This window comes from Thunnus thynnus, chromosome 19, assembly GCF_963924715.1.
Source record: "Thunnus thynnus chromosome 19, fThuThy2.1, whole genome shotgun sequence".
In the NCBI taxonomy this organism is placed as follows: Eukaryota; Metazoa; Chordata; class Actinopteri; order Scombriformes; family Scombridae; genus Thunnus; species Thunnus thynnus.
Window position 1 is genome coordinate 13,786,303 of NC_089535.1, and position 24,693 is coordinate 13,810,995.

Here is a 24,693-nt window from a genome sequence, read left to right on the forward strand (position 1 = left end):
AGTACACATTTTCACACCTGGACAAATACCTAGACAGGCCAGGAAAAGCAGCCCACCCATCCCTACCTCTCTCCCCTCTCTCTGCCCACCTCCTACTTTTCCCCCATCCCGGAACACTCTATCTGGGGCACCATCGACTGCCTTCTGACCTCCTGTCCTTGTTTTCTTTATTTTGATACCTCTCTTTGCCACTTGTCCATTTTCTCCTGCCCTCAGCCGGCCGTGTACATATATTCCTCGTGCCTTACACTGGCTCTCAAAACATAGTTTGCTATATTATGGATTTATGTACTTGACCATTATATACTTGGTTCTTTTTTCACAACTCTTTGTATGTATGGCTGTGTGCATTTAAAAGAAAATAAGCAAATGAAGAAAAAAAAACTTTACATTCTGGTTTTAAAGGGAAAAAAGATACACTGCACTCAGTAACATTTACACATGTGGTGAATCCTCATTGGATACAAGCAGTGTCCATCTACACTTAATGACCAATGAGACAAGTTCTTTTGTGGTTGTGGGCCTGAAGGGTACTGTACGTCTGATCAAGGCTTGGCAGCAATGATCCCAACAGATTGTGATGACAGAGACAAAATGACAGTTTTGACTCACAACCGATAATGTTTTGTAAGAACAATGTAAAAAATAACTTACATGGACATTAAATATAACTTAAAAAAGTATAACACTCTCAATAAATAGTTCTACTATTTACACCATTGTTATGAGACGCAAAAATGTCACTAAAATACCAAAAATATAGAAGCAGCAAACATTACAGGCATGAGGTACAGCAAGGGATCCTGTGATGACTACAGTAGAGAGGTGATGTCCTCATCCAATGCGCAATCTTATATTTCCTTCCATGAATATCTTGATTAGCTATGGCTTATGGGTACCTTCTCCAATATTAAGAATATAATTTTTCAAGTTGACATGCAGTCACATTCTGTAGCCTGTATCCCTTTCTGATAGCAATAACAATCATTTGTTGTATCCAGACATTGACTGATGATACAAGTAATTGTTAAGGAGGATATTTCTAAGTTAGTCAAAGTAGGTGGAAGCAACAAACGGTTATGTTTACTCAGTTTATAGAATGAAAGGAAGGATCCAATGACAGATTTCGGATTCATCCATTCAAATGGCTGGAATGGCTTTCCAGTGACCTCAATGGCAGATGATGAACCACAGTACTGCATGTCATTGGTATAGTGTAGTGATTGCAGGTCAGTCTCTCCCTACTGGTAACAGTTCTATGTAAAGCAGCAGTATCTGGAGTACTAATATTACATATCATTTTATAATATCAACATAATACAAGTCTTTTTTTACCAGGGTTATATATTTGTTCATATAAAGTGTTAAATGCAATCTTTGAAGATGATGTAGCCGTTAGAACGTCCTTACAAAGTTTCATATTTCATAAAAGTTACAAAGTCTCTCAATAGTCCCTTTTTAATGGGAATTTCTTCATTTAAGCTTTCCTTCTCCTTCGACATCTCTTGGTTTCTCTGCCAAAATTTACACCTTTAACCTAAGATGATGTATTATACAAACATCAGGGCAAAACAAAAGACAAACAGATTTGCAGTCAAGCCAGACCTTAAATATGTGACAATATTTTTATACATAAAATGCATTGGCGTGTACCCTATTTTCGGGGGATTTGAAGTCTCTATGGATGACGAGTGGGTGGATATATGGTTCATAGTGACAATACCTCCCTACTTAATTGACAACATCGAATGCAAAGTCAGTTTAGGTTGGAGAGGAATATCTAGGGTGTGATACAAATAAAACACTAATGAAAGGAAAGCTAATAGCGACACAGGGAGTCAAATGACCGAATATCATACAGTTTGTTTCAGATCACCATTCTGACAATAGCAGCTTCTAAACATTTTTGAAAGATATACTTTTTCTTCTTACATGGCAACTAAAAAGTGCAGTAACTGAGGTCAATAATACAAACACTGATTAAATATGACATTTTGTAAAAATGAAATACATGAAACAAAAACAAAAAAAACCTAAAAACATTTTTCAACGCTCCTGTCCATCAAGAACATATAGTAATATTTACATGATATTTTTGATTTTTTTTTCTTTTTTTTTTTTGGTTTGTATTTGGTGGAAAATAATACCTTTTTAACTTTCTCTGTATATTGTGGTTTTGTCTAAGTTGTTCTACAATGACATGAAATTGATCTTACATTGCCACTTGTACAGCTTGCTGTGTATGATGATTCCCCTACTGATGAGAATGATCTGGAATGCTATAGCAGCCTAATATGAGTCAGAGGGACCGTGCCATTGGCCCGGATGAAATGAAAAGTCATAATCATGCTGATTGTAACCACGATTATGGTTGCAGCCTAATAAGAGCAGCAAAATTTGGACCAATATGCCAAGCAGCCTTCATTATCAAATGTGCATGAGAAAAAACTAGTGTATGTGTGTCTGGAATGAAGAATAACAAAATACAAAGCGATGGTAGCAGCCATATAATCTAATAAAGTTAATTGGTGGGGAAGGACACCCAAGTTCACAATACTGAAAAGTGCGGAGCAGCCAAGTGCACTTTTTACTGCAGAGACAAATGCAATGGTTAAATTAATTACTTAATCACTAGACCCAGCAGAGAATCTAAGGGACCTTTGATCATATTGTGACTGCAAATGCTGTGTTGACATATACATCCAAATGTCATTTTCATATACAACATTGTTGCCTGCAGAGCTACAGCTGAGAGTCCAATACTACTGGGAAGGGGGAGAATGAAAGAGATGTGTGTATGCATTTATTTGTGCGTGTTTGCGTGTGTTTGTGTGTGTCAGATATGGTCTTGTTCCACCTTTACTCATTCTCATGAAGAGTCATGGCCTATATCCAGCCCTTTATGTCTGTACTCTTGTGTGACTGTGCTGTGCTGTGCTGTGCTGTACTGTGCGATCAAAAAAGCCACAGACTCCTGACAAGCATTGACTACATTCTGAACAGGGCTGGAGTCATTTTATTTTCAGTTTAAACATTTTGAATCAGTGCTTGAGGTAACAAAGTTCTTATCAAGCGCCATGAGGGAGGAGTTCAAACTGAAACTAAAATCACCTCAACCCGAAGTGAGGTGTTATTGATGACTTTCTTTAAGTCGTGGTCAATGTATGTTGTATGTTTCTTGGGCAGTTGGGATAAATGGGAATAACAAGTGAGGTTCTGGGGTTCTTAGTGCATTTCATATGTGGTGTTGTCAACATGTATTCTGTATTCATGTGAGCTGAAGGTATCTGTACTATCATGCAAGTGTGGATGAATGCTGTAAAGAGGTACTGTAAGCAGCAAGGCAGACAAAGCTGTCAAACCCTATTAGATATTACAATATGAAGATGGCGAGTAGCAGCAAACACAGTAGCGGAAGCCATGCTAAAAAGGTTTTTAAATATGCATTCAGAATTTTGCCCTAACTATAACATTGCCTTGGAAAATTGTTTCTGTGGTTGTTTAACAATTAGCTGACAATTTCTGTTTCTATTTGTGTGTTTCATTTTGGCTTTTTGTGTTGAATCTGTGGCTTGAAACTTAACAATATGGCTGTATCATTCCCCACCAAGCTAGGTATAACCTCTATAGCCTCTGATGTGCCTATGAAGGAACATATGTTTACTGAAAAGGACAGAGATACAGAATGTCTGACCAGTTTGAAACCAGGAATGATATAAGCACAAACTTCTAGCCCCTCCAAAAAGGTGGTGGACATGCCTTCAAAGTGTCTAAGGATTATTTTTAACATTTGTCTTAATTTCCTTCATATTTGCAAATCATAGAGCCAACAACAACACAATCCCCCACTTGCACATTTTGAAATACCTTTGGTTCAATCATGTGATTGTAGAGCAAGGTCACTAATATAGACACTGAAGCCAGCACATAACTGAACAAAAGGCATGCTAGCTAGGCTTGGTTATGTTTTTGTTTAGGTTTTTTTTTTTCTTATTCTCTCAAAAAATGTCTGTTTCATGTATTTTTTTCCCTCCTTGCTATATATGTTTTGTAATGATGGTATTGCAGGGGGATTACTTTCCTTTTTAGCTGAGAAATGAAGTTTTCCGTGGAGTCTCATGAGTCCCATCCTCTTTTCTAGATCTTTCTGTGATGTGGTGTCGGAGGCATTTCAGCTGGTTGGGGTTGCAGTATGGATGGAGAGGTATGCCTGTTAAGCAGCATGTGCAGGAAATTGGAGGCCGAGAGGAGGATGAAGGAGGGGGGTCTGCCTCGGCCACTCTGGCTGTGTTGTGTTGGAGCAAGGGTCCTGGGACGTTGAACAGAGGTCCCTGCACAGGTTGGTCACCCCAGGGAAGGGACGTGTTTATCCTTTTTGTTCTCAATAGCATTGGGATCCCGACAGGAGCACTCATCCCGTATGTCACAGGACATGGGGAATGGAATCACCTGAGTGGGAGAGACAAAGATACTCACATTGATAATATGTAATTGCCTGTAACTCTATAAGCCACTGGCTCAATCAGTGCATCTATTACAAATGCATATTGAGGGATCAAAAGTGGTTCTCATCCACAGCAATAACTTTAAATTCCAATCAAGATTCTCAATTTGCAAAAACACCAAATATAAATCCCAGGAAAAAATATATAATCTTTCCAATTGATGATATGGTGCCGCAAATTAAAAAATGGCGCTGTATAGTACCTAACATGTAGACAAGAGGTGTGAATTCTATACAATCTGCCATGTGATCAAAATACAGTATGAACTGTTATTTTTCAATGTCTCTGTTTTATTATATTTGTTAATGTATAAAATTTCAGGTGGACATGCAAACTACCTAGCTTTCCCCACCTCTCTCTCTCTTTCTCTTTCTGTCAGATGCACCCGAACACATACATATTGTTCTTTCTCTCGCTTTCGTCATAGCTGATGTAGTCCAGATTCTCGCAGATATCAAACAGGTTTGAAATTAAAATGGCATGGTTCTCATTACACTATTTGTCTCATTTTGTATTGGGTACACAAACTTTGCGTACAAAGTGTACCAGAACTCAGAGCTAAACTGTTAGCACTGCATGAATCCTTAGTACTGTTGGTATCTTACTTGTATGTAATGTATGTCATGGAGGTCGGAAATGGTGCTGCATTTGGCGTTCATAGAAGACCCATAATGTATCACAGTCTCGGAAAATCAGAACAATTGATATCCCAGTTTCTCTGATATTCTGATGCCAAAGTGAAATATGTGAAAATAGAACCGGAAGATCAGTGGTCATTGCCCCCGGCGTTTGACGTCACTGGATAACGTTGGCAGTGCATCACCAGCACCAGCTGCTGCTGCCTTGTCTGCGCACCTCTTGGGGGGCCTGCTTCAGCTGTTTGGGTACACAAAATGTGTCCCCCATCTCCAAGCCAAACAAGGAACACATGTGGTCCAAGTCATGGAAGGTGAGTAGCAGATCAAGGGCATGTCTGCATTTGTGTCCTGGTGACTTATCAGATCAATTTGTAGGGGCCTGCTGCCGGTGTCGCTTTTTCTTATTAGGGTTAAGTGGTATTACCTTTTTCACACAATGGATCCCAGTATACAGTGTAAATGTAACAACAATACTGGCCACTGTAACCAAAACAGATACTAAGTTGATAGCGTAGCTAATGCCAAAGACAGCTATTAGTTAAATGCTATTAGTGAGAGCTGTGTGGCTGCTACTTGTTTCCAGGGGACGGTCTGAGTAGCTGCTGTATAATTACCCAGACTAGTACTGTAATGTCATCAAACAAATTGCATCATCAGCTAATACTATCTGGGAGGGTTAGTCAGGTAATTACTGAATGCATTAGAAAAGAATGACTAGGAAACAATTTCCCATCCACTAAAAGGCATTGTTATGCCGGCATAAGCTTTAAAGTTTGGGACTTTTGAGGCCCACTTTCCAAGTGACTGACTTAACATGGGTAAATCCAAGTTCATCTTGTTATGCTGGATAGTGATGGCAACCTCATTGTGGGCTGTGATAGGTTGCTTAATGAAGGCTAGCTGTTTAGGTTTTTCAGTGATTTTCAGAGAAAACACAAAGGTTTCTTAAAAGGAGCAAATCCATTTTAACTGCTTTTCATCTAGATTTAATAATTGCCTCATGCATCTAGATTGTGTTATTCCACAGCTCAGTGCCGTTGTAAAGAGTACATATTTATTCATTTAAAATTTAGATTTTCAAAATCTGACATTTATACCTGTATTTATAGTTTTGAAATAAAGACTAATAAATTTGAGGATTTTTTTAAAACATAATATCCTTAAACCTGGACTTAAACCGCAACTTTGGGGCGGAAACATGAACACAACACTTTCATATAATAACCTTTTAAGTTGATATGGCAAACTTGTTAGCAAACAGTTGCTTATTTACACATCGAGCAGTTATGGAGCACTATTATCATTCATTTGGAGTCATATTTCTGTCCACCTGGTGCATGCTAGTCCAATATTCACTCTCTTTTAGCTCTGTTTTTGTTCTCCACCAACTCCTGAGGAAATATCTGGCTCTTTAGCTGCTAAATGCTAGTTTGATGCTGAGCATCGGTGGGTTTTTAGAATTTTTGCTCTGAAAACAATGGCTGAGAATGACGCTATGAGAGTTTTGAGAGTGAATCAAAACAGTAAAGTTGTGGGCCAGACAGCTAAACAATGAACTGAAACTCACTATTAACCCTCATAAAGCCGAGGGGAGCTGCAGAGTTGGGTGATAATCTCTGATAGGTTCATCACTACAAGTGACACCTCTGACATTACACATCATTTGATATAATATTAGATTAAAACACGATTATAGCTGCTTTAAATAATGAGCCTACAACTCACCACTTTCTTTTAGTTATGCTAAAAGTATGTCGTAAATTTAGTCTCTTATTTTGCTCTGGGTAGCAGTGTAAAGTAAGTGCCTAAAATGAAAACAGTTATAGTTTGTGTTAAATGCAACACACAGGAAACACCACCAGTAGTTTGTGAGAATCAGGGATTTTGTAGACAGCCGGTCTGTGGAATGACATGGGGGAGCATGCTAGTCACTGAGGAGCAGTGACGCAGGCTCCCCTTTGAAATGGGGTATAAAATAAGTTGTTTGTGTCGGGGGGTGTTCCTAATGTGAGGACCAGGTGGGGAGTGGGCATTGCCCTGACTCCTCTGAGAAAATGAGGCCTACATATGACAACTTTACAAGCCCAGGGCTGGACACACTTCAGAAACAGCTGTCAACCGCGTGACTCACGCGTGCTTCCTCTGTGGCATTTTGAAACCAAGAGCATGGGGCTCCTCGCTCCCACCTGACCCTTTCCTAGTTTAATTACACTATCTCTCAGTTTCACACTTTTACTTTGTCTCCTTTCAGACTCTCTTCCTTAGTTCACTTTATTTTATTACTCCTCTCTCTTGCAGCACACTTCCCCACTACCCCTCCCACTTCCCCTCCACACCTCATCTCCCCTCCAAGGCCACTTCTGTTTATCTCTCTATCTAGAGAATGATGGTGGGTGGCAAATTTGACATGGTTTCCTTTGACCTTGACCTCCAGGGTGGCTGGGCCAGCTGCTACATCTGGCCCTGACTTGAGGTTCTCTCAGGGTGGCTGGGAAATGGGACTGGCTGGCCTTGTGGGCCTGGGGGCCCTCATGCTGCCCCGTGTCCCAGGGCTGGAGGAGGGCTGGGGGAGGACACCCACTAACTGCAACATGAAAGCCCTTCTGAAGAACGCAGACCTTGTCAGAGCCCCATCCTTCCATCTCAGGAACAGGTCAAAATAACACAGAGTTCCTCTCATTTCTGTGTGTGCAGTATGTACATGTCAGCCTGTGCTTAAAAGGAAGAAGGTGTGTAAGGGGCACAAGCTAGGGGAGAAGGGAACTGGCTGACCTTACATTTAGAGATGCAAAACACACTGTTCAGTAGTAAGTAACAATGCTTATTAGATTGAATGATAACTAGCAACATTTTTTTCAGTCTTCAAAATATATTAAGAGACATCTAAGGGGATCACAGTACCTCTTTAGCATGTTTTCATATTGATGAATATATACATATCAATGAAAAAAATTAATGATTCTGTGCACACAAGTGATTCTGTGCACACGAGTGATATTAAAAAGACAATTACATCTGATTGACAAGAGCCGTGACACTGTTTACATAAAAGTTGGTAAACTCTTCAAGTAAAGGCGTGGACTGCCCGTCCACCTCAAGGTGAAAGGAACACAAATAGTAGCCCGTACTCTAACTAATTCATGCTACAGACAGTCTCATGATTCCAAAAAGTTTTGTATGACAGAACTGTCACTTGGTCGTGGTAACTGTATAAAAAAAAACTTGAATAGATGTCTAAATGAGAGACAGAAAGAAACTGAGTAAAAAAAAGTTTTAACAGATGAGGTTAGGAAAGAGAAAGGGCAACTTAAGAGCAAAACAACACATTACTGTGTTTGGCAAAATAAGTGAAAGCACTTGGCATCCGCAAACAGCCAAAGCGATAAAAAAAAAAAAAACTGCGGGGAGTGTGTCCCCACTGGTGTGTAACTACCTTTGCTCAGCTGTGTAGAAAAGCCCTGCTCCACCCTTCACATTACCCTTCCTTCCCCTCCCATCTAAATGCATTTTGCCCCACCACCGTCAGCCCCCATTCCCCACACACAAAAATACACAGAAAAGTTAGGATCAAAAGGAAGCTATTGCATTCTGCTGTTTGCATTGCAGTGGCTTGACAAAAAAAGAGAAAGTAAGAAGGTAAGAAAGCGACTCTTAATGCCGTGACCAAGAAATCCCCCTGCTGCATGTGCGGGCGCCTGCTCCTATCTGTGCCCCGGCCCCTTCCTTCCCTTTAATTGCCTTGGCAGAGCTTTGGCAAAGGGAAAGTCAACTTAGCTGCCCTCAGACGTTTAAAAAATAGGGGGCTGTTGATGGCATGTGCTTTTGGCATCCGGTTATGTGAGTAATTGATATAGAACATGTTAAAGCAGAAAATTAAAGGCTTTCAAATGTTGAGAAATAGGAATTAATATTATTCCCCACTGATAAACATCTATCTATCCGCAGCAGCTGCAAAAGATGAAGTCTGTTAGAAATTGTGGATTTTGTAGGAATGCGTAAAAGGGGACATATCGTGCTTTTTGTGATTTTATGTTATTTATATACTGTTATGATGTCAGATGTCTATGGTAAACATGGTCAACGTTCCAAAACTAGAGGTTAGCATACTTAGAAATGCTCCCTGAAAGTCAAAAGCCCTGGCTTCAGCCTGCTCTGCCGCTTCTTTTTTTCGACCTTGTGGACAAGCTGTTGCATATGCCCATAAACAGCCGTCTGTTCCATAGCCTTTGTTAAGGTTTTTCCATGTGTTGTTTGCACTGTCCACTCTCATATTTTTGATCGGATGAATTTGAGAAGTTTCGAGTAGTCAATCAGAAGAACGAGAGACAGAAGTGAAATCTCACCACTACTATTTGTTTACGTAGCTGTCTGAAGCAGCTTCCGGTAGCTAACCAATCAGAAGAGAGTGTGCTCATTGGGAGGGGGGCCTTAAAGAGACAGGAGCTACAACTGCCTGTTTCAGACAGAGGCTGAACTCAGGGCCTGTGTAAAGGGTCAGTATGAGTTTTTCAAACTGTAAATCATGCAAATATATTCCAGTAGATCCCCAGATTAAAATGTAAACATGCATAATATGTCACCTTTAAAATGTAAATCTGGTAACAGCCAAAAACTCAGAGAAGACAAATAAAATTTGCAATGTTATTTTGAAAGGGAGCAAAGGGCTTTTTCTGTTTGAAACCGACAGAGACGGAGAGGTAAGTGGTCAGTGGTGGTTATCACGGACCATCAGCTTAGACACAAACATCAATCATGACACATAGCAAGTCACGTATTGAGCGTACTTGTGCCAGACTGAGAGTTGTAAACAGGGGTGAGGGACTGGGAGGGATCCCAAGACCCCACTGCCAGCGCAGACAGAAAAACATACAGACACATGTAGAAAAAGTTGTTTTAGAGGGGCCAAGCCATATAACTATATAATCGGTGCCCTCTGCATACTGCTTCAAGCATCCAAGAAAGGAATTCCTTCCAACCAAGGGGGGTGCGGGGGGGGGCTCTACAAAAAGGGTCTTGCGCAGGCAACCCTCACAAAGGCATACTCCATACCCCTGCCTCCTCTCCTCCCTGCCTCTCCAAATCCAGCCAACAGCTTGCAACTATTAAGGGGAGATCCTGTGGTGACCTTACGTGCAGCCAGTCCTTGCACCTTCAAAGCTCCTGTGGAATAATACACAGCAAGTCATCCAGAACTCCTTAATACACAAATCTTTACCAAAATACAAGGCGAGAGCTGTGTTTGCTGGGAAGAGGAGAAAAAGTAAATGAGCAGCTGAGTTCCACTGCTTTATAGTGCACAATAATGCTTCTTTTTTGCTTTTTTCTTTTTCACGATGAAACTGAGTTGACAAGGAAAAAGACAAAAGAAGAAGCAGGAAGAATCTGGAAAACTTTAATAATTGATAATAACCTAATTCCTACAAAAGCTTAAGCTACTTTGGAAAGAGTAGAAATTGCTCAATAGTTGTATCTGGAAGAAATTTTATCACATTCCAAAAATTATGATTTTTCATATTAAACTGTTGAATCATTTCATATTTGTGCAGAACGGCGTTTGATGTTGGGAAAAAGTAATAAACAATCATGCAGCTGCTGTGAAGAAGTCAGTGAAGCATCTTCTGTTAAGGAGGGGTGAGCAGATGTTTCAGTGTGCTGTATCTCAGTGGACATAAGACATAATGATGGTATGAACATTTGGTTTAATAAATAAATGAACAAATGAAGCAAGGGAAGATTCATTTAACCTTTGGATGATTTGCTGTGAGACTAAAAGGACAAAAAGATATATGGCTCTAGATGATCAGGGAAAATTAAAGTCTGATGAAAAATTTATTTTTGGTCCTGTTCGTTTCTTTTACCTCATTACTGAAGATCAGAGGGAAAGAGTATTAACGTTTTGGCAAAGGGAATAAATAACAGGTGTGTGTCTGTGTGTGTGTGGTTTTATAGAAGGCGTAACATCATTGTTCTCACATGCTGTGTCACAACACACTGGGACCTCTTGCACATAACAATTTGTGTTTGGTGTGTTCATTCATGAGACGTATGGTTGGTTGTGTGTGTGTGTGTGTGCGTGTGTGTGTCACAGAGAGAGACTGTGAGTGAGAATGAGAATGAGAGTGAGAAATAGAGAATGTGAATGAGTGAGAGTGTGAATGAGTAGAAGAAAAGCTGAATGAGAGAGTGAATGAGTGTATGAGAATGAGAGGGGGAAGACGGACATTAGTCTGTCATTAGCCTGCCTACATCATGGCTAGCCATAATGTCCAAAGTCACTAAAAGTAACAACTGCTGTTCTGAGGGCGTGAAACTGTGTATACATGTGAATATTTGTATAAATACAAATGTGTTTTTCTTTTTTATGAGCTACAACACCACCAAGTGACAGTACAAAAGTACAACTTTTGAAAACTACTCAGTAACAATAACTTTAAGGTACCCTGTGCAGTTGTCTTATTAAATTCTGTTCTGTTTACATTCAGTGTTTCCCACCCAAAGAAGCATGATTTGTATCCTTGAGGTCTAACAAACACGTAGAATGCACACCTTCCTCATAAAACATTTGCAAAGCCAATTTTTTTTTTGAATAATTTGAAACCTTTATTGTTTACATCCATGTTTGTATAATGAGAGCTGTTCTCTATCAATAATATTAATAACAGGAGTTCAAGAATATGGCTGGCAATATTCTACATTTTTTGAATTGTTAAAAAAAGGGGAAAAAAAGAACACTAAAAGACCAAAACCAAAAATGTGTTTAGGTGTGTCTTTAACTTTATGACTTTTCAACCCTGTCTTAGGCATTCAGCCCAAAGTCCATTTATTCCTACTAAAGATGTAAATCTTTAAAAACAGGTCATAAATATATAGTTTCATTTTCATTCATTTTATTGCTTTTTTTTTCTCCATGAGATTTATTGACAATCATAAAAATATATAGAATATCACCAGACTGTTAATTTATATACATATATATACACTACACTACACTGTTTAAATACAGGTGTTTTTCATTGATGTTTGTTTGAAAGAGCAGATCATGCAATAAGAGATGTATGGTTTACAGTACACTCACCCAGAAATACACTTTAGATATCTTTTACTCTACTTCTAAATTAAGTGAGTGTTTTTCATAATCAGACACTAACATTTTTAGGTGTTTGATGGAGTAGCTTATCAAACTATACCAAATAAATAAACTTCATAAATGTATTATTTGACCATTCATTCAATTTCTTTATGTTGATCACTTCTGTTAAAGACATAGTAAGAACACAATATAATATCTTTGTATAAAATAAATGTTAGGACCCGCATTAAATGCAGATCAATCATAGCTGACATCACATGACCCCATTGTGACACAGACAACAAATTCTGTGAAAACAAAATCCGTGTTAAGGAACAGTTAAATAAGTTGGGACAAAGTCTTCACTTGTGGTCTTGACAAAAACAGTGACTTCCCACTAAAGAGGAAAACACTGCCTGCCTTTGTCACCCAGTAAATCTATTATTCACCATCTCAGAGTAGAGGGACTGTCATAAATGAGTTACAGATTCCTTTTGTCATATATTGTGTCATTTTGTTTTGTTTTTAAAGGTTTTTATGCAACTCCGTCCTTGGTTGCCTGCCACGCATGTGTTCAGCTTGGGGAAAATCAGAATCAGGTGCAAAATACCCTGTTTCTGTTTTGACTGAGTTGATCAAATAGGGATGACTATGAGGATAAGTTTTGCCCAAGAGGAATAAACAACTAAATCCAAATGCCTAACCAAGCACAAGTACCAGAACGAAAATAAATATGGAGAAAATTTAAATGTGGATGAAAAAATATCAAAGTAATGCAATAAAAAAACAACATAAAGTTGTCAGGAAAATCGTCTGGCAAATAATTTAAAACCGATATTCAGGTTAATCTGAGTTTCATGGAAATAGGCTATGTTTATATGAGCCAAGGCATTAGGCTACATGTGTACGCAAGCAAGCAGCATCAATTAGGCAATGGACTTACAAACTAACAATCAAAAGGGATTATATCAAACATCTTGCTTTTCCTCTGCTCCCATATCAATTTCACAAATCAGTTTCATTCCTTAGTGTTTCCTTTTTGTTTCTCACCCACAATAACCTTCACTGACCCTTGCTCCTGGCAGCTGATAAATCAAATTATCATTGGCTATTTCAGAGCAATTTTTCGTATCTTTCCGAATCGTTTCCAGCGGACCTAGAAGTGGAAAACACCGGCCAGACTGTTTTCTTCAAATAATGCCAGGGCAAAATGCCTTCAAGTAGGATTTGGGCAAGCAGTCTGGAGTTCTTGAGCTTAGGTGATCCACTTACTTTATAATACTGGGGCCACCCACTGAAAATAACATTGTTTCAGTTAGGGATGTCCCGATGAAGATTTTTGGGCCAGATTTGAGTCCTTTAATATTGAGTCAGAGTCTGTAAATACAGTATATTTACTTAAATGTTGATTTAAGTCTGCCTCCATTTAAAAATGTGTTTTTCTTATTTCACTTGGATGTCTGAGCTCCACTGTGCAGAATGATGTACAGTACCAGTCAAATGTTTGGCCACAGTTTCTCATTCAAGTAAATGGGAAGGTGTGTCCAAACTTTTGACTGGTACTGTATGTGCAGAGTTTAACACTAGAGGTTTTCACATTCATCTGCTGAAAGTAGAAAGTTTATCTGTGCTCACCTTAAAGGATAAGGCTAGCAATTTTCTTTATTTTTCTTATTGTTGACAAGTCTCATATGCAGAGCCAAACCGACAATGAATTGATCCTACTTACAAGTATTGTGTGTATATCCAAAACCTGATATAGTATCTTACTCTTCTGTACTGTAGACCTCCGTTGTTGTCCACAAACTATTCAAAACACATCAGTGAGCCAACACTGCTGCACCGGGTGACATGGTCCCTCATTACGAAGAGTTAGAGCACTGTGTTTGGAAACAGCTCCAAAGACTAATAACGGTGATTTTCAGTCTCTGGAGAGTAGTTCCATGTAAGGCAGACACCACTGTGCATGCACAGGAATGCGGTTCCGTTTAGAGTGCTTCACTAGCTTGTTGTGCTACATATCACAACCTCTTGAGTTTGTGCTACACTGTACATTGTTAATTTCTCTAAGAACTTTATTTTTTTTTATTTTTGGGGGGAGTCTTGGACTAATCCCGACCCATTTTTGACCAAAATGTCAAAACCAAGAAATATTTCTACCCAAACATAAGATGTTCAGTTAAACTGACCATGCATCCCTTTGATGTACAACATAAGAACTAACTCAAACAAGACCCGTGGCCTGCTCTCTTCTCACCCAACTCCACCTCTTGTTGCTGAAGTAATTCAATGGTCTATCCTCCCTTTGGGGTCTGTCAGTAAAAGTGAGTTATGCAAGTTTGGCTGAGCCCCTGGACTGGATTGGGGCCAGAAGATGTAGAGATGAGATAGCGTCAATCAACAGCAGCGAAACCACTTCAGGAGTGAGGTCACTTCCCAGCAGGCTGCTCACTGACTTTCCTGCTGCTATTGAACTCAGGATAAAATACCTTACATCTGATACTGAAGTTATGAATAAAGGACAAAAACAAATCATGGACCTCTGAACCTCTTTCCAGTAGGAGGTGGGTAATATATGTTCATGGCCGAGTAGCATGAGTCGTAAATATATGAAAAACTGTTATTTGGCCTCTTAGACCCCATTTCTTCAGAACTTTTTTTTACCTGACATGCAGTAATCTGTGATCATTGCAAAAATCACAGCGATCTTAACCTTGTACAAATCAGCCTGTCATGTTTCACTGTAAATGTTGATTGTTAGAAAATATTACTTCACTCATTATTTTTTATTTTTGTGGTTTTATTACTCATTATTTCTAATAACCACTGGCAGACTCTAGTCAAAACTGCACATGGGATAGACACAAGTAGCTTTATAACAGCAAAGAGACCATTTCACAGAGGGTTGAGAGATCGGGTTGGTAATCAATGAGTATGAAGTTTTGCACAATTTCTCTGCTAGCCCATCAAATCTACAACCAAAGCACCGACAAGCCATTTGAAAAGGCACAATTTGCTGGCAGGCAGTGTTTTCAAACTTTGTTCATCTTGTGGGAATACAGTGCACAAAACACAGACATGGGGTCGTAATACTTCACTTGCTTGAGGCTCCTAGATAGTCCTTTGTGATAATACTTTAGTACAGTGGTGGAAAGTAACTTAGTACAGTAATTTACTCAAGTACTATACTTAAGAACAATTTTGAGATACTTGTACTTCACTTGAGTGTTTCCATTTTATGCAGTTTTATACTTTTACTCTACTAGATTTCAGTAGGAAATATTGCACTTTTTACTGCGCTACATTTCTTTGATAACTTTAGTTGCTAGTTACTTCTAGATCAGATCTAGATTTTACACGTGAAACAGACGTATTTTTCGGATGTTTATATATATTTTTTTTATTTATTATTTTATTTATAATTCATTTCAGTCACTTTGTAGAGGTCTGCTTTCGCTTTGACATTAAAGGGTGTTTTCTTTGGTGATCAGTGTCAAAAAAGCCACGTTTTTGATTCAGTTTTGTAAAACAATGAAATTAAAAATCGCAAGAGGCGTTAATACTTTTTACAGGCACTGAATATATATAATAAATATAACACAGCAAGGGGTACAGCTGCAATGATTAGTTGATTAATCAACTATTTTGATAATTGATTAATTGTTATTCATTCATTTTCAAGCAAAAATGCCAAACATTTGATGACATAATGAGCACTTTACTTTTGATACTTTAAGTACATTTTGCAACTAATACTTCTGCATTTTTACTTAAGGCAGATTTTGAAAGCAGGACTTTTACTTGTAATGGAGTATTTTCGGTATTGCTACTTTAACTCAACTAAAAGGTCTCTTCTTCTTCCCCCACTGATTTAGTAAGTCATTTACATACATGCCAGGTCATGGTGTTCTACCACATCTCTTTTACGGTACTAGACATACTCTTGAGTGCTTCTTATTGGTATTCAACCCTCAGGAAAACAATGTGGATGTGACCATTTAAAAAAGACGCAACAATACCGATTGAAAAGCTTGTTCCTCTAGCGAAGGCCATGCCTGGGTCATTTCATTGACAACTTGCAGACAAAGGCTTACATATGGAACATATACTGTAATAAATAAGCTGTCTCCGGAAAAACACTGTTGCAGATTATTTCTGTCTTCATGACTGAGGACACAAAAGTACGTAAATAAATTCTGTGAAGTTAGACCGGAAGCAATCATGGCTTCTTTGATTGTACTCTGGAAGATGGTGAGATGTGCCTTGTATGTCCCCAAAGAGGAAATGAAGAGGCTCTCCAGTCAGACACACTGACACAGCCAGTGAGACACATAGACTGCAATATAAATCCAGCCAGACATACAGATGAATATGCCAGGAGTACAAGAAAAGTCCCCTGCCAGATTCACAGAAAGAGGCCAGGCCAGAGAAGCAGATGCTGCAGCACAGAAGCTACAATACACTTCCAATCAAACCCCTTGCCAGCTGGCTAGAACGAGCCAGACAAAGTACCTCCCTGAATTAAGAGAGTTACTACCACAAGGATGACCAAACTTTCTGACATGCACAGCTTAATGCTGAAATGTGACACAGCTAATTGAGCATTGACACACAAAAAAAAAAAAAAATATATATATATATATAAGATTAAAAACTATATATATATATATAGTTTTTAATCTTAAAATGAAATAAACAGTATGGCAAGTTCTTATAGTCAAGAGACTCATTGTATACTCTGGAACAGATAAGTAAGGTTAAAATTACTACCCACCTTTTGGGTATTGGATAAATTCACATGAGTAAAGGCACAAAAATACAAATATAGATGTTGTTTTACACATAAGGAAACTGAATACCACAGAAAAAAACAAAGACCATTGATGAAGTCTGAAAACTCCCACTCTCTTGGATGTGGAATCAGTAATCTGTCTACCAGTAATCTAAGGTTGGACACAAGGCAAAGGAGGGAAAAATCTCTTTAAAGATCGTCCAAGAGTTGAAATACAGCAGTCTTCAACAGTGTATTTATTTGTTGTCTCCATTATACTTTCCTAGTATGGGTAGAGATTATAATTTATAAATTTAAAGGCTTGATAAAGGCGACATGTAACCTCAAATGGATGCGAAACAGTGAGAAAGTAAATAAATCCAAGCGGGTTAGGCACAAAAGGGAAAACACTCACATGTGGGAGGTGGGATTTATTCCTAAGCTATGTGTGACTCCAGAGTTGGGGAGCAAACACTGACTGTTGATCAGTGTGACCAGGACCAAATCCATCATCATCTCTTTGTCTGAAGGGTGATGTTTATTCTGAGGTACAAGCATGCCACTAACCTTCTTGGTCTTGACAGTGGATTGGCAGCAGTCTCCTCCATCATAGTTACAGAAGGCTCTGTTATTTACCGAATCACAGTAGTTGTCTGACATGAATGGCTATACCAGAGAGAGAGAGAGCATGTCAATTAGAAAAAAAAAACACAGAATGGAAATTGCCATATACAAAACCGCTATTAATCATCTTTATCTTCAAACTAATTGATAAAGGTAAATAACTGAAGAAGTCTTGTGATCTGGTGGTAGTTTTTTCTTGTGCATTCCACGGCCTTTTAGAAGTCTCTGGATAAATTTGCTGATGAATCTGATACATTAAATTTCCCTCATCTTTCAATGTGACTTTTTAAGCCCTTAGTGGGCCAGACCCGTAAATCAAACTGAGGACACCATAAACTATTCACTGCACAAAACACTCCAATAAGGTGATTTATAGGGTTGGCCCCACCCTCTCCACTTGGGTTACCAATCAGGTTATCCAACTGGCCTAAACTGAGCAAATGACATCATCCTTCCATGCAGTGGAGTGGAATTCCTTCACATGTGAATGCAACATTTTTAGAGGAAAGACGGTTTTAGCCCATGAGCACATGACCTCAAGCCGACCTGGAAGTATGCTAAGACTTGTAAATTCAAACATTCTGACAAGAGGTTTAGCCTTCACCTACAGGTTAATCTAAGTGTTTTACTTGTTCAATATCTGCCAGTATGTTGTCTGTTTAAACTCTAAAGTAAAAATAAAATGAAATAACTTAAAATAAAGTTTCATGAAACTACATTTGGAGGTTATTAAGCGAGTGATTTGTTTAAAGCTAAATTGTTTTGTGTGTGTGTGTGTGTGTGTGTGTGTGTGTTATTTTACATTTGTGCATCTTATATTGTATCTGGCAAATCTCTCAGCACACCACTTGGTTAAAGTAACCTTACTGTACACGTACTTCATATATCTAAGATCAATGAACATGGAAGGATTAAAGTGCTAAAGTCTCATGTGATAGATGAGACTATTACCCTACATATCAAGAAAAAAAAAATAAAGATTGGAGACAAGCCCTTACCTCGCATCCTTTGATGCAGTGGAGCAATTCTGGGTGTGGATACCACTTCAGTCCCATTGTACAGACTATACTCTGTAAGATAAAAAAAAAATTGAAGCAAGGTTGAATCAATGAATAAATACCGGTGCTTTCAAACAGTGGACACATAGTTTGGTCTGTACATTTTATTTCCTTATCATACGTGCAGCATTTGAACAGCTTTGCAAAGACTTTGTTCTTTTTAACTGCACTTCAGTCCACATAACACTAACTCAAACTAAGGTCACTGGGCACCTTCAAGGTACGCACACACACACACACACACACATACATGAACGCACGCACACACACACACAAACGCACCTACATTCTTTCATTGTGAAGCCTTCTTTGATTTACACTGACCTTTTTTCACCTTAGAACAAAGCTGAAAAAATTGATTTCGACAAGATATAACTTGATAAAAAAAAAGGGTGTTTTTCATTACTAAGTCATGGCCCCTGGAGAGCAAAGAGCTGAGAGCAAGAGAGAGAGATAAGAGGTATAGAGCAGAAATGTTCTCAAATATCTTTGCAGAATGTGTGGAATCCCATCCTGTTCTCCCACTGTGCTCTTCCATGAAATGCAACAGAAAACATTTATGCTCAGGGGAGGTGGGCAGCGGCGTGCATAGAATGTGTACCTGCGTGCACTAATGTGTTCATGTACTGGGTAGGAACATGTCAATGCGTATGTTCACATGACTCTGGTATGTAAGCATGTCTCCATATAGCGTGTGTGTGGCATAAGGGCAGTTGTGTACAAGTCTACTTGAGCCAGCAGTCGGAGAAGGGTTTTGTTTAAAGCATAATTGTGTTGTCACCAGACTTGGATAGTAGTGTGCATGATCAAAAGTGCCATCCACAGCAAAGGACTGGCTGACCTCAGATAGTCCATTTCTCAGACCCCCTGTGTCCCAATATCTCACAAAGTTGACGTGCTTTTCTTTTGTTGCTGCAAACTAAGGTATTTTTCATTTCAGCGCTGTCAGCAAATCAATGCAAAAAAGAAAGATGGGAGGTTGAAGGTGGAGAGAAAGAACAACATAGCATCTGAGGACAACTGAGAGCTGCGGGAGTAACAGTTGTACTACTGCTATGTAGTGCTGCATAGCAGAATGCAGGGACGTCTGTGGTGTACTGTGTTCAGTGGTGAGGGATATGATGGTATGTCCCTATATAGTGGAAGATGGAGCACATTATTTTGTCTTAGAACCGAAACTTTTTGCAACTACTGTACTTTTATTCTCTCTTTCTTGTGCTCGCTATGATGATGTCATCCAGAAACTCCTTCTCTTCCCCTCTCTCTCATTTTCTCTCTCTCTCACTCTTTTTTTTTCCTCTCTCAGTAAGGCCGTAAATCATGATAATCCATGATCGTGGCCTGGCCTCACCCCTCACTACGTATGGGATCCTCACCCTCTGAAGCCTCCCCGGGGCGCTGATACCACATAAAAATAGATCCCTATCTCAGCGCCACCACAGACGAGGTCATGTCATATAGAAAATGACTAATTCCACAGCAAGCCCGACAGGGTAATTTTGCTGGTAAAGGGGGAGGAGGGTGCTGGGGGCGCAGGATCGTTAGAGATAGAGGGACAGGAAAAAGAAGAGGAGGAGGTGGAGGTAGAAAAAGCAGGAGAGAATTCTAAGTGGGTCATACTAAGAACCGAAATACAACTGGTTTAAAGGCAATAAATCATCATCACTTATTAAGGTGGGCAACATTCACCTCCAACTCAGCAAAGTAGAACTAGAAAGTGCATTTTGGGGACATGGATTCTTTTTTGGATACTGTATGAAGAATCCCATCCAAGAGGGGAGTTTAGAAGTACTGTATGTTATGATGTCTACTCCTACCTACTAAACTCCTACTGTTAATATAACTAGCCATTGTCATGATTGATTTCTTTCTCTACCACAGCAATCTCCTCCTGTTCCTGTTTTTTAATACCATTTCGTAACAGTCCTGTGCATTTTCTCCTGCCCTGTGCATTTTTTGTATCTTATACTGTATCTCAACGATATGCATCTGTTCTGCTTAGTCCTTGGGAATTTATTGCATCTTCTGCTGCATCGATATTGCTGTTGTTGGAATTAATTGGGGAGCACTCTCAAGGTGGACCATGAGGATAATCTAGCCTTATATTATTGGCGATCTTTATGATTTCTGTCTGCTCAACATTAGTATGTTTGTAATCATTTCGATTACACCATTCAAAAAAAGGTGGAGCTTATGTGTGTGTGTGTGTCTGACTGTCCTTGCATTACCTGCGTATATCAACACACATAGCTATTTGGAGTCTATCAGTTGGCAGGTGGTGGCACAGGAAAAACATGAGACATGCAACAGTGCATACTACCTGCAAAAACTGTACCTTCTCCAACCTCCTAACCCTGGTGCACTCACCCCCTCTGAAACCCTCACCCCATCACCTTCTCCTCTCTGACTTCTCTTATGCTTTCCACTGCCCCCAACAGCATAGCCTCAAGTCTAAAATTACCACTGAGCACAAATCATATCAATTACACAAATCCATGAAAAACAGATCATTTCATGTCCACGTGGCCCGAACCATCCCTCTCCATACAGTCACCACAAAAAGCTGCTGACTCAGCGTGACTCTAAAACAAAACAAAAGGAGTTGTAGGGAAAAAAATATAGTGAGAAACACAATGTGTTCCTTAACTCGACCGTGGCTTCTCTTTTCTTTTTCTCTAGTTATAAAACTTGATGCTATTTGGTAATATTCTCGTCTGACTCTACAGCTAAAAGGGCATTCAGCTGAAAAAAACACTTAAAACAAATTGAACATCATTGACATTAAAGGTGCAATATATGACACTCAGCCCCACTAGATGTCAGCAAACAACTATTTGCTATGTAAAGCTATAGTGAAGTAATGGCGTCCTGAGCAGAGAATGAAGTCACACTCCCTCTGTGTGTGCTGTTATCCAAGCTTCTCAGTTCTTTGTTTTAGAAGCCGGTTCGGCCATGCTTGCATGTTAGTGCATGTGAGTCCCTCCTTGTCCACTCCGCATCCGTCTTCAATTAGTGGCCGGGTTGCAAATTATATTATAGCTAAACAGTACATTAGGCAAGAAATAGGCAATGCAGTAACAGAATCTTGATCCATTTTTGATCTGCACTGCGTAGTTTGACAGTTAGATCCGAGTTTTGTGAGCCGTGTGCTCAGATGCTGCTTTCTTTTTTTTTCCAACTTGCTGGTGCTCTAGTGCGACATCTAATGGGGCTGAATGTTGTATATTGCAGTATATCAGTATATTACAGTAAAATAAGAAGACTAGGTATACACACACACACACACACACTCACATATATATATATATATATATACATCATATCCCTACCCCCATCTCTTGACCCCACCCACAAGCTTCATAAAAATCCCAAATGAAACCATGGCTGTGTGAGTGGCACCCCCACAGGGACAAGATGTACAGGTCTGTGTTTAATGACCTCTCCCAGCATAGCCTCTAACCTCTATGTTTTTCTGTCTGCCACTTAAACTAACAAAGAACTACCGGAGCATTGTATTTTTTCTTCATCATGTTATTTCTGGTAGCATAACAAATACAAGGGAAACTGAATGTTAAAAGTGGCATGATAACTTATTTGAGTGAGTGAAGGGACGACATTTAAATCTAAAGAAGGAAATGTCATATTAAAGGCGGGTATGCAAGAGGGCAGAGGCATGTTTTTGAACTTCCAATCAAAAATGGATCAAAAATGTCTGAACGGTTGCCGTGCTTCTAAGATAAATATTTGCTTGGCATTGGGCACAAAAGACAGGCACAAGCTGGCATTTTGCATTGTGGGTGATAGAGCCAGGATGTAGATACTAAACGTGAAATTCCTTACAGAAGAGTTGTGGATCGCAGAACTTTGCGAAGTGCGTCTGTCAGAACTGTGAGGCGGACACAAACGCAACTCACCTTGACTTTGTGCGGGTTCCTCCAGTGCTCCTTAAGTACATTTTCTACTGTCATGTTGCTAGGGAGGATCACCACTTCGTTGTTACTCTCTCTGCACGTCAGCTCACACTCCTCACCTGCGTGTGTGTGTGTGTATGTGTGTGAGCAAGAGAGAGAGCGAAAACTGAAACCAATAAAATTATGCACAAACTACACCTAGATCAAAGACCTTTGAAATCAATGCACATCTTTTGGCACTGTTTAGTTGTACTCCTCCCTTCCCTCCCATCACTTTCAAATGATTGTGATATTGTGTGATATTCAAAGTGCTAGGTCACATAACTGTGGTTTAGACATTTTGTTGATTCTCATTAGGAACCAATTAAAATGATTGTAAGCAGTACAAACTGAAAAGGAATGAGTAATGCGAACAATCAGGAATAATAGCATAGTTAACAAAAGCAGTGATTAATAGGAACAATAAAACATGACATCAGCAGCAAGAAAACGGAATTTATGTAACAGTAAATTTGTGTATACAGACCTATGCCGTGTCCTCGCTTGCATGAGTACTGTAGGCTATAATGGAGGTTTTGAGGTAAAGAACACTGGCCTTTGCTGTGTGGGCATAAGCGGAATGACCCTGTCCAGTTTCCATCCTTCCTACAGCGGATCACATTGGACCCTGCAGTGCCCTGAAAATAACACATATATTGACACATAAACAATTATACACACACACACTGACACACAAACATTGCTAGACCAAGGACATTGAGATGGCATCCCGTTGCAAAGGGGGAAATACAATCCAATTTTTATCAGGCATCCAACCCACAACGCCTGAGAGGCAGAACAGATTAAAAGGTGTATACATTTCAGAAGTCTGTGGCGGCAGGACTATTCTGGAAATCAATAGCAATCTAATTAGCATGGCGTCAAATTGAGTAGGGCTAAGGGAGACAGGGAGAGAAACAGGCATCGAGAGACAAGCATTCAGACAGTGAGGGCAGTATAAGAAGTATCTGATAAAACATAGTGAGGATAGTGAGTGTTTTGGGGGAAATTTGTTTTTTCACTCATTAATTCAGCATCTTATCATCAGCTATCATATGTATATATACCTATATGATATTAGACAAGAGTCTAGGGTTTAGGTGCCAAATATCCAACAAATACAGATTGTTTTTGATAAATTATAATTATTTTCATTATATTATTCTCTACTTATGTGCTATCAACACATGTAGAGCCTAGTAAGGATGTGTAGAAGAGAGAAAAAGAGAGAATGTCTACTTTTTATACACATGACAAAAAGGAGACAAACACATAGGTAAAACAAGGATAGAAAGAGAGGAAAGAGATGGACAGACCTGCTTGCATGGAGCGTGCAGCAGCCTCACCGTATGGGCAGAGCCTCCTGTGGCGGCGGTATTACCGGCAGGATCAGAGCAGTTGAGTTTGCAGACACTGTCAAAGCGGAAGCCATCGCTACAGTGATAGGAGTCATGGAAGATGGGAGGCGGGGGATCACAAGTCACTGGCTCGCATGCCCCCTCTAACCAGCTGCCATCCTCCGTGCACTGGCGCTTAAATGCACGCCTGAAGAGACAGCAGAAGATTAATGTTTATACTTGTGGATTTTGTGAAACTTTGGTGAGGTTTGGTGGATGTTTTTAATATAATTATCATTAAACTTTCAAATGGAAACCTTTTCTGATGAAGTCTGAAAGACTGTAAGAACCAAATAAATCAGCCACAGCTGTTTCTATTTCTTTCTTTACCTCTTAGGTTTGTTGGTGACATGGTAGCCTGGTTTGCACTTGTACTTGCAGAGCGTGCCCACTTTGAGGCCTGTCTCATTGCAGCGCTTCGTCTGAAGCACAGCATTGGGTACAGGAGGAGGTGCTGGGCAGCGAAGCTCACAAAGAGCCTCGGGGAAGGACCAAAGACCGTCTTCTAGGCAGGTAAGAGTGTTGTTTGTACCTGGATAGATGAAAATATTCAGTGCTGGTCAGTGAATTTCAAAAAAGGAAATCAAAAGAAGACAAAAAAAATCTAGAAAAATGATGAAAATGTGCTGATTAAGGGACAGAATATGAAATGTACAGTAGTTAAATGGTCAATGAAAAAGA

The 24,693-nt window shown here is 39.4% G+C and overlaps 1 protein-coding gene across 1 annotated transcript in view; it reads right to left on the bottom strand.

The window, feature by feature from the left end:
* Nucleotides 1-307: 307 nt before the first annotated feature.
* pappaa (pregnancy-associated plasma protein A, pappalysin 1a) overlaps nucleotides 308-24,693 on the bottom strand; it is a 91,344-nt gene continuing 66,958 nt past the window's right edge. Inside the window, exons 16-22 of the mRNA XM_067574549.1 lie at nucleotides 24,343-24,544; nucleotides 23,962-24,160; nucleotides 23,103-23,253; nucleotides 22,580-22,695; nucleotides 18,606-18,677; nucleotides 17,551-17,649; nucleotides 308-4,449 (exon numbers count right to left, since the gene is read on the bottom strand). Of these exons, the coding sequence (XP_067430650.1) occupies nucleotides 4,345-4,449; nucleotides 17,551-17,649; nucleotides 18,606-18,677; nucleotides 22,580-22,695; nucleotides 23,103-23,253; nucleotides 23,962-24,160; nucleotides 24,343-24,544 (944 nt within the window). The 3' untranslated portion in view covers nucleotides 308-4,344. The remainder of the gene's footprint in view (nucleotides 4,450-17,550; nucleotides 17,650-18,605; nucleotides 18,678-22,579; nucleotides 22,696-23,102; nucleotides 23,254-23,961; nucleotides 24,161-24,342; nucleotides 24,545-24,693) is intronic.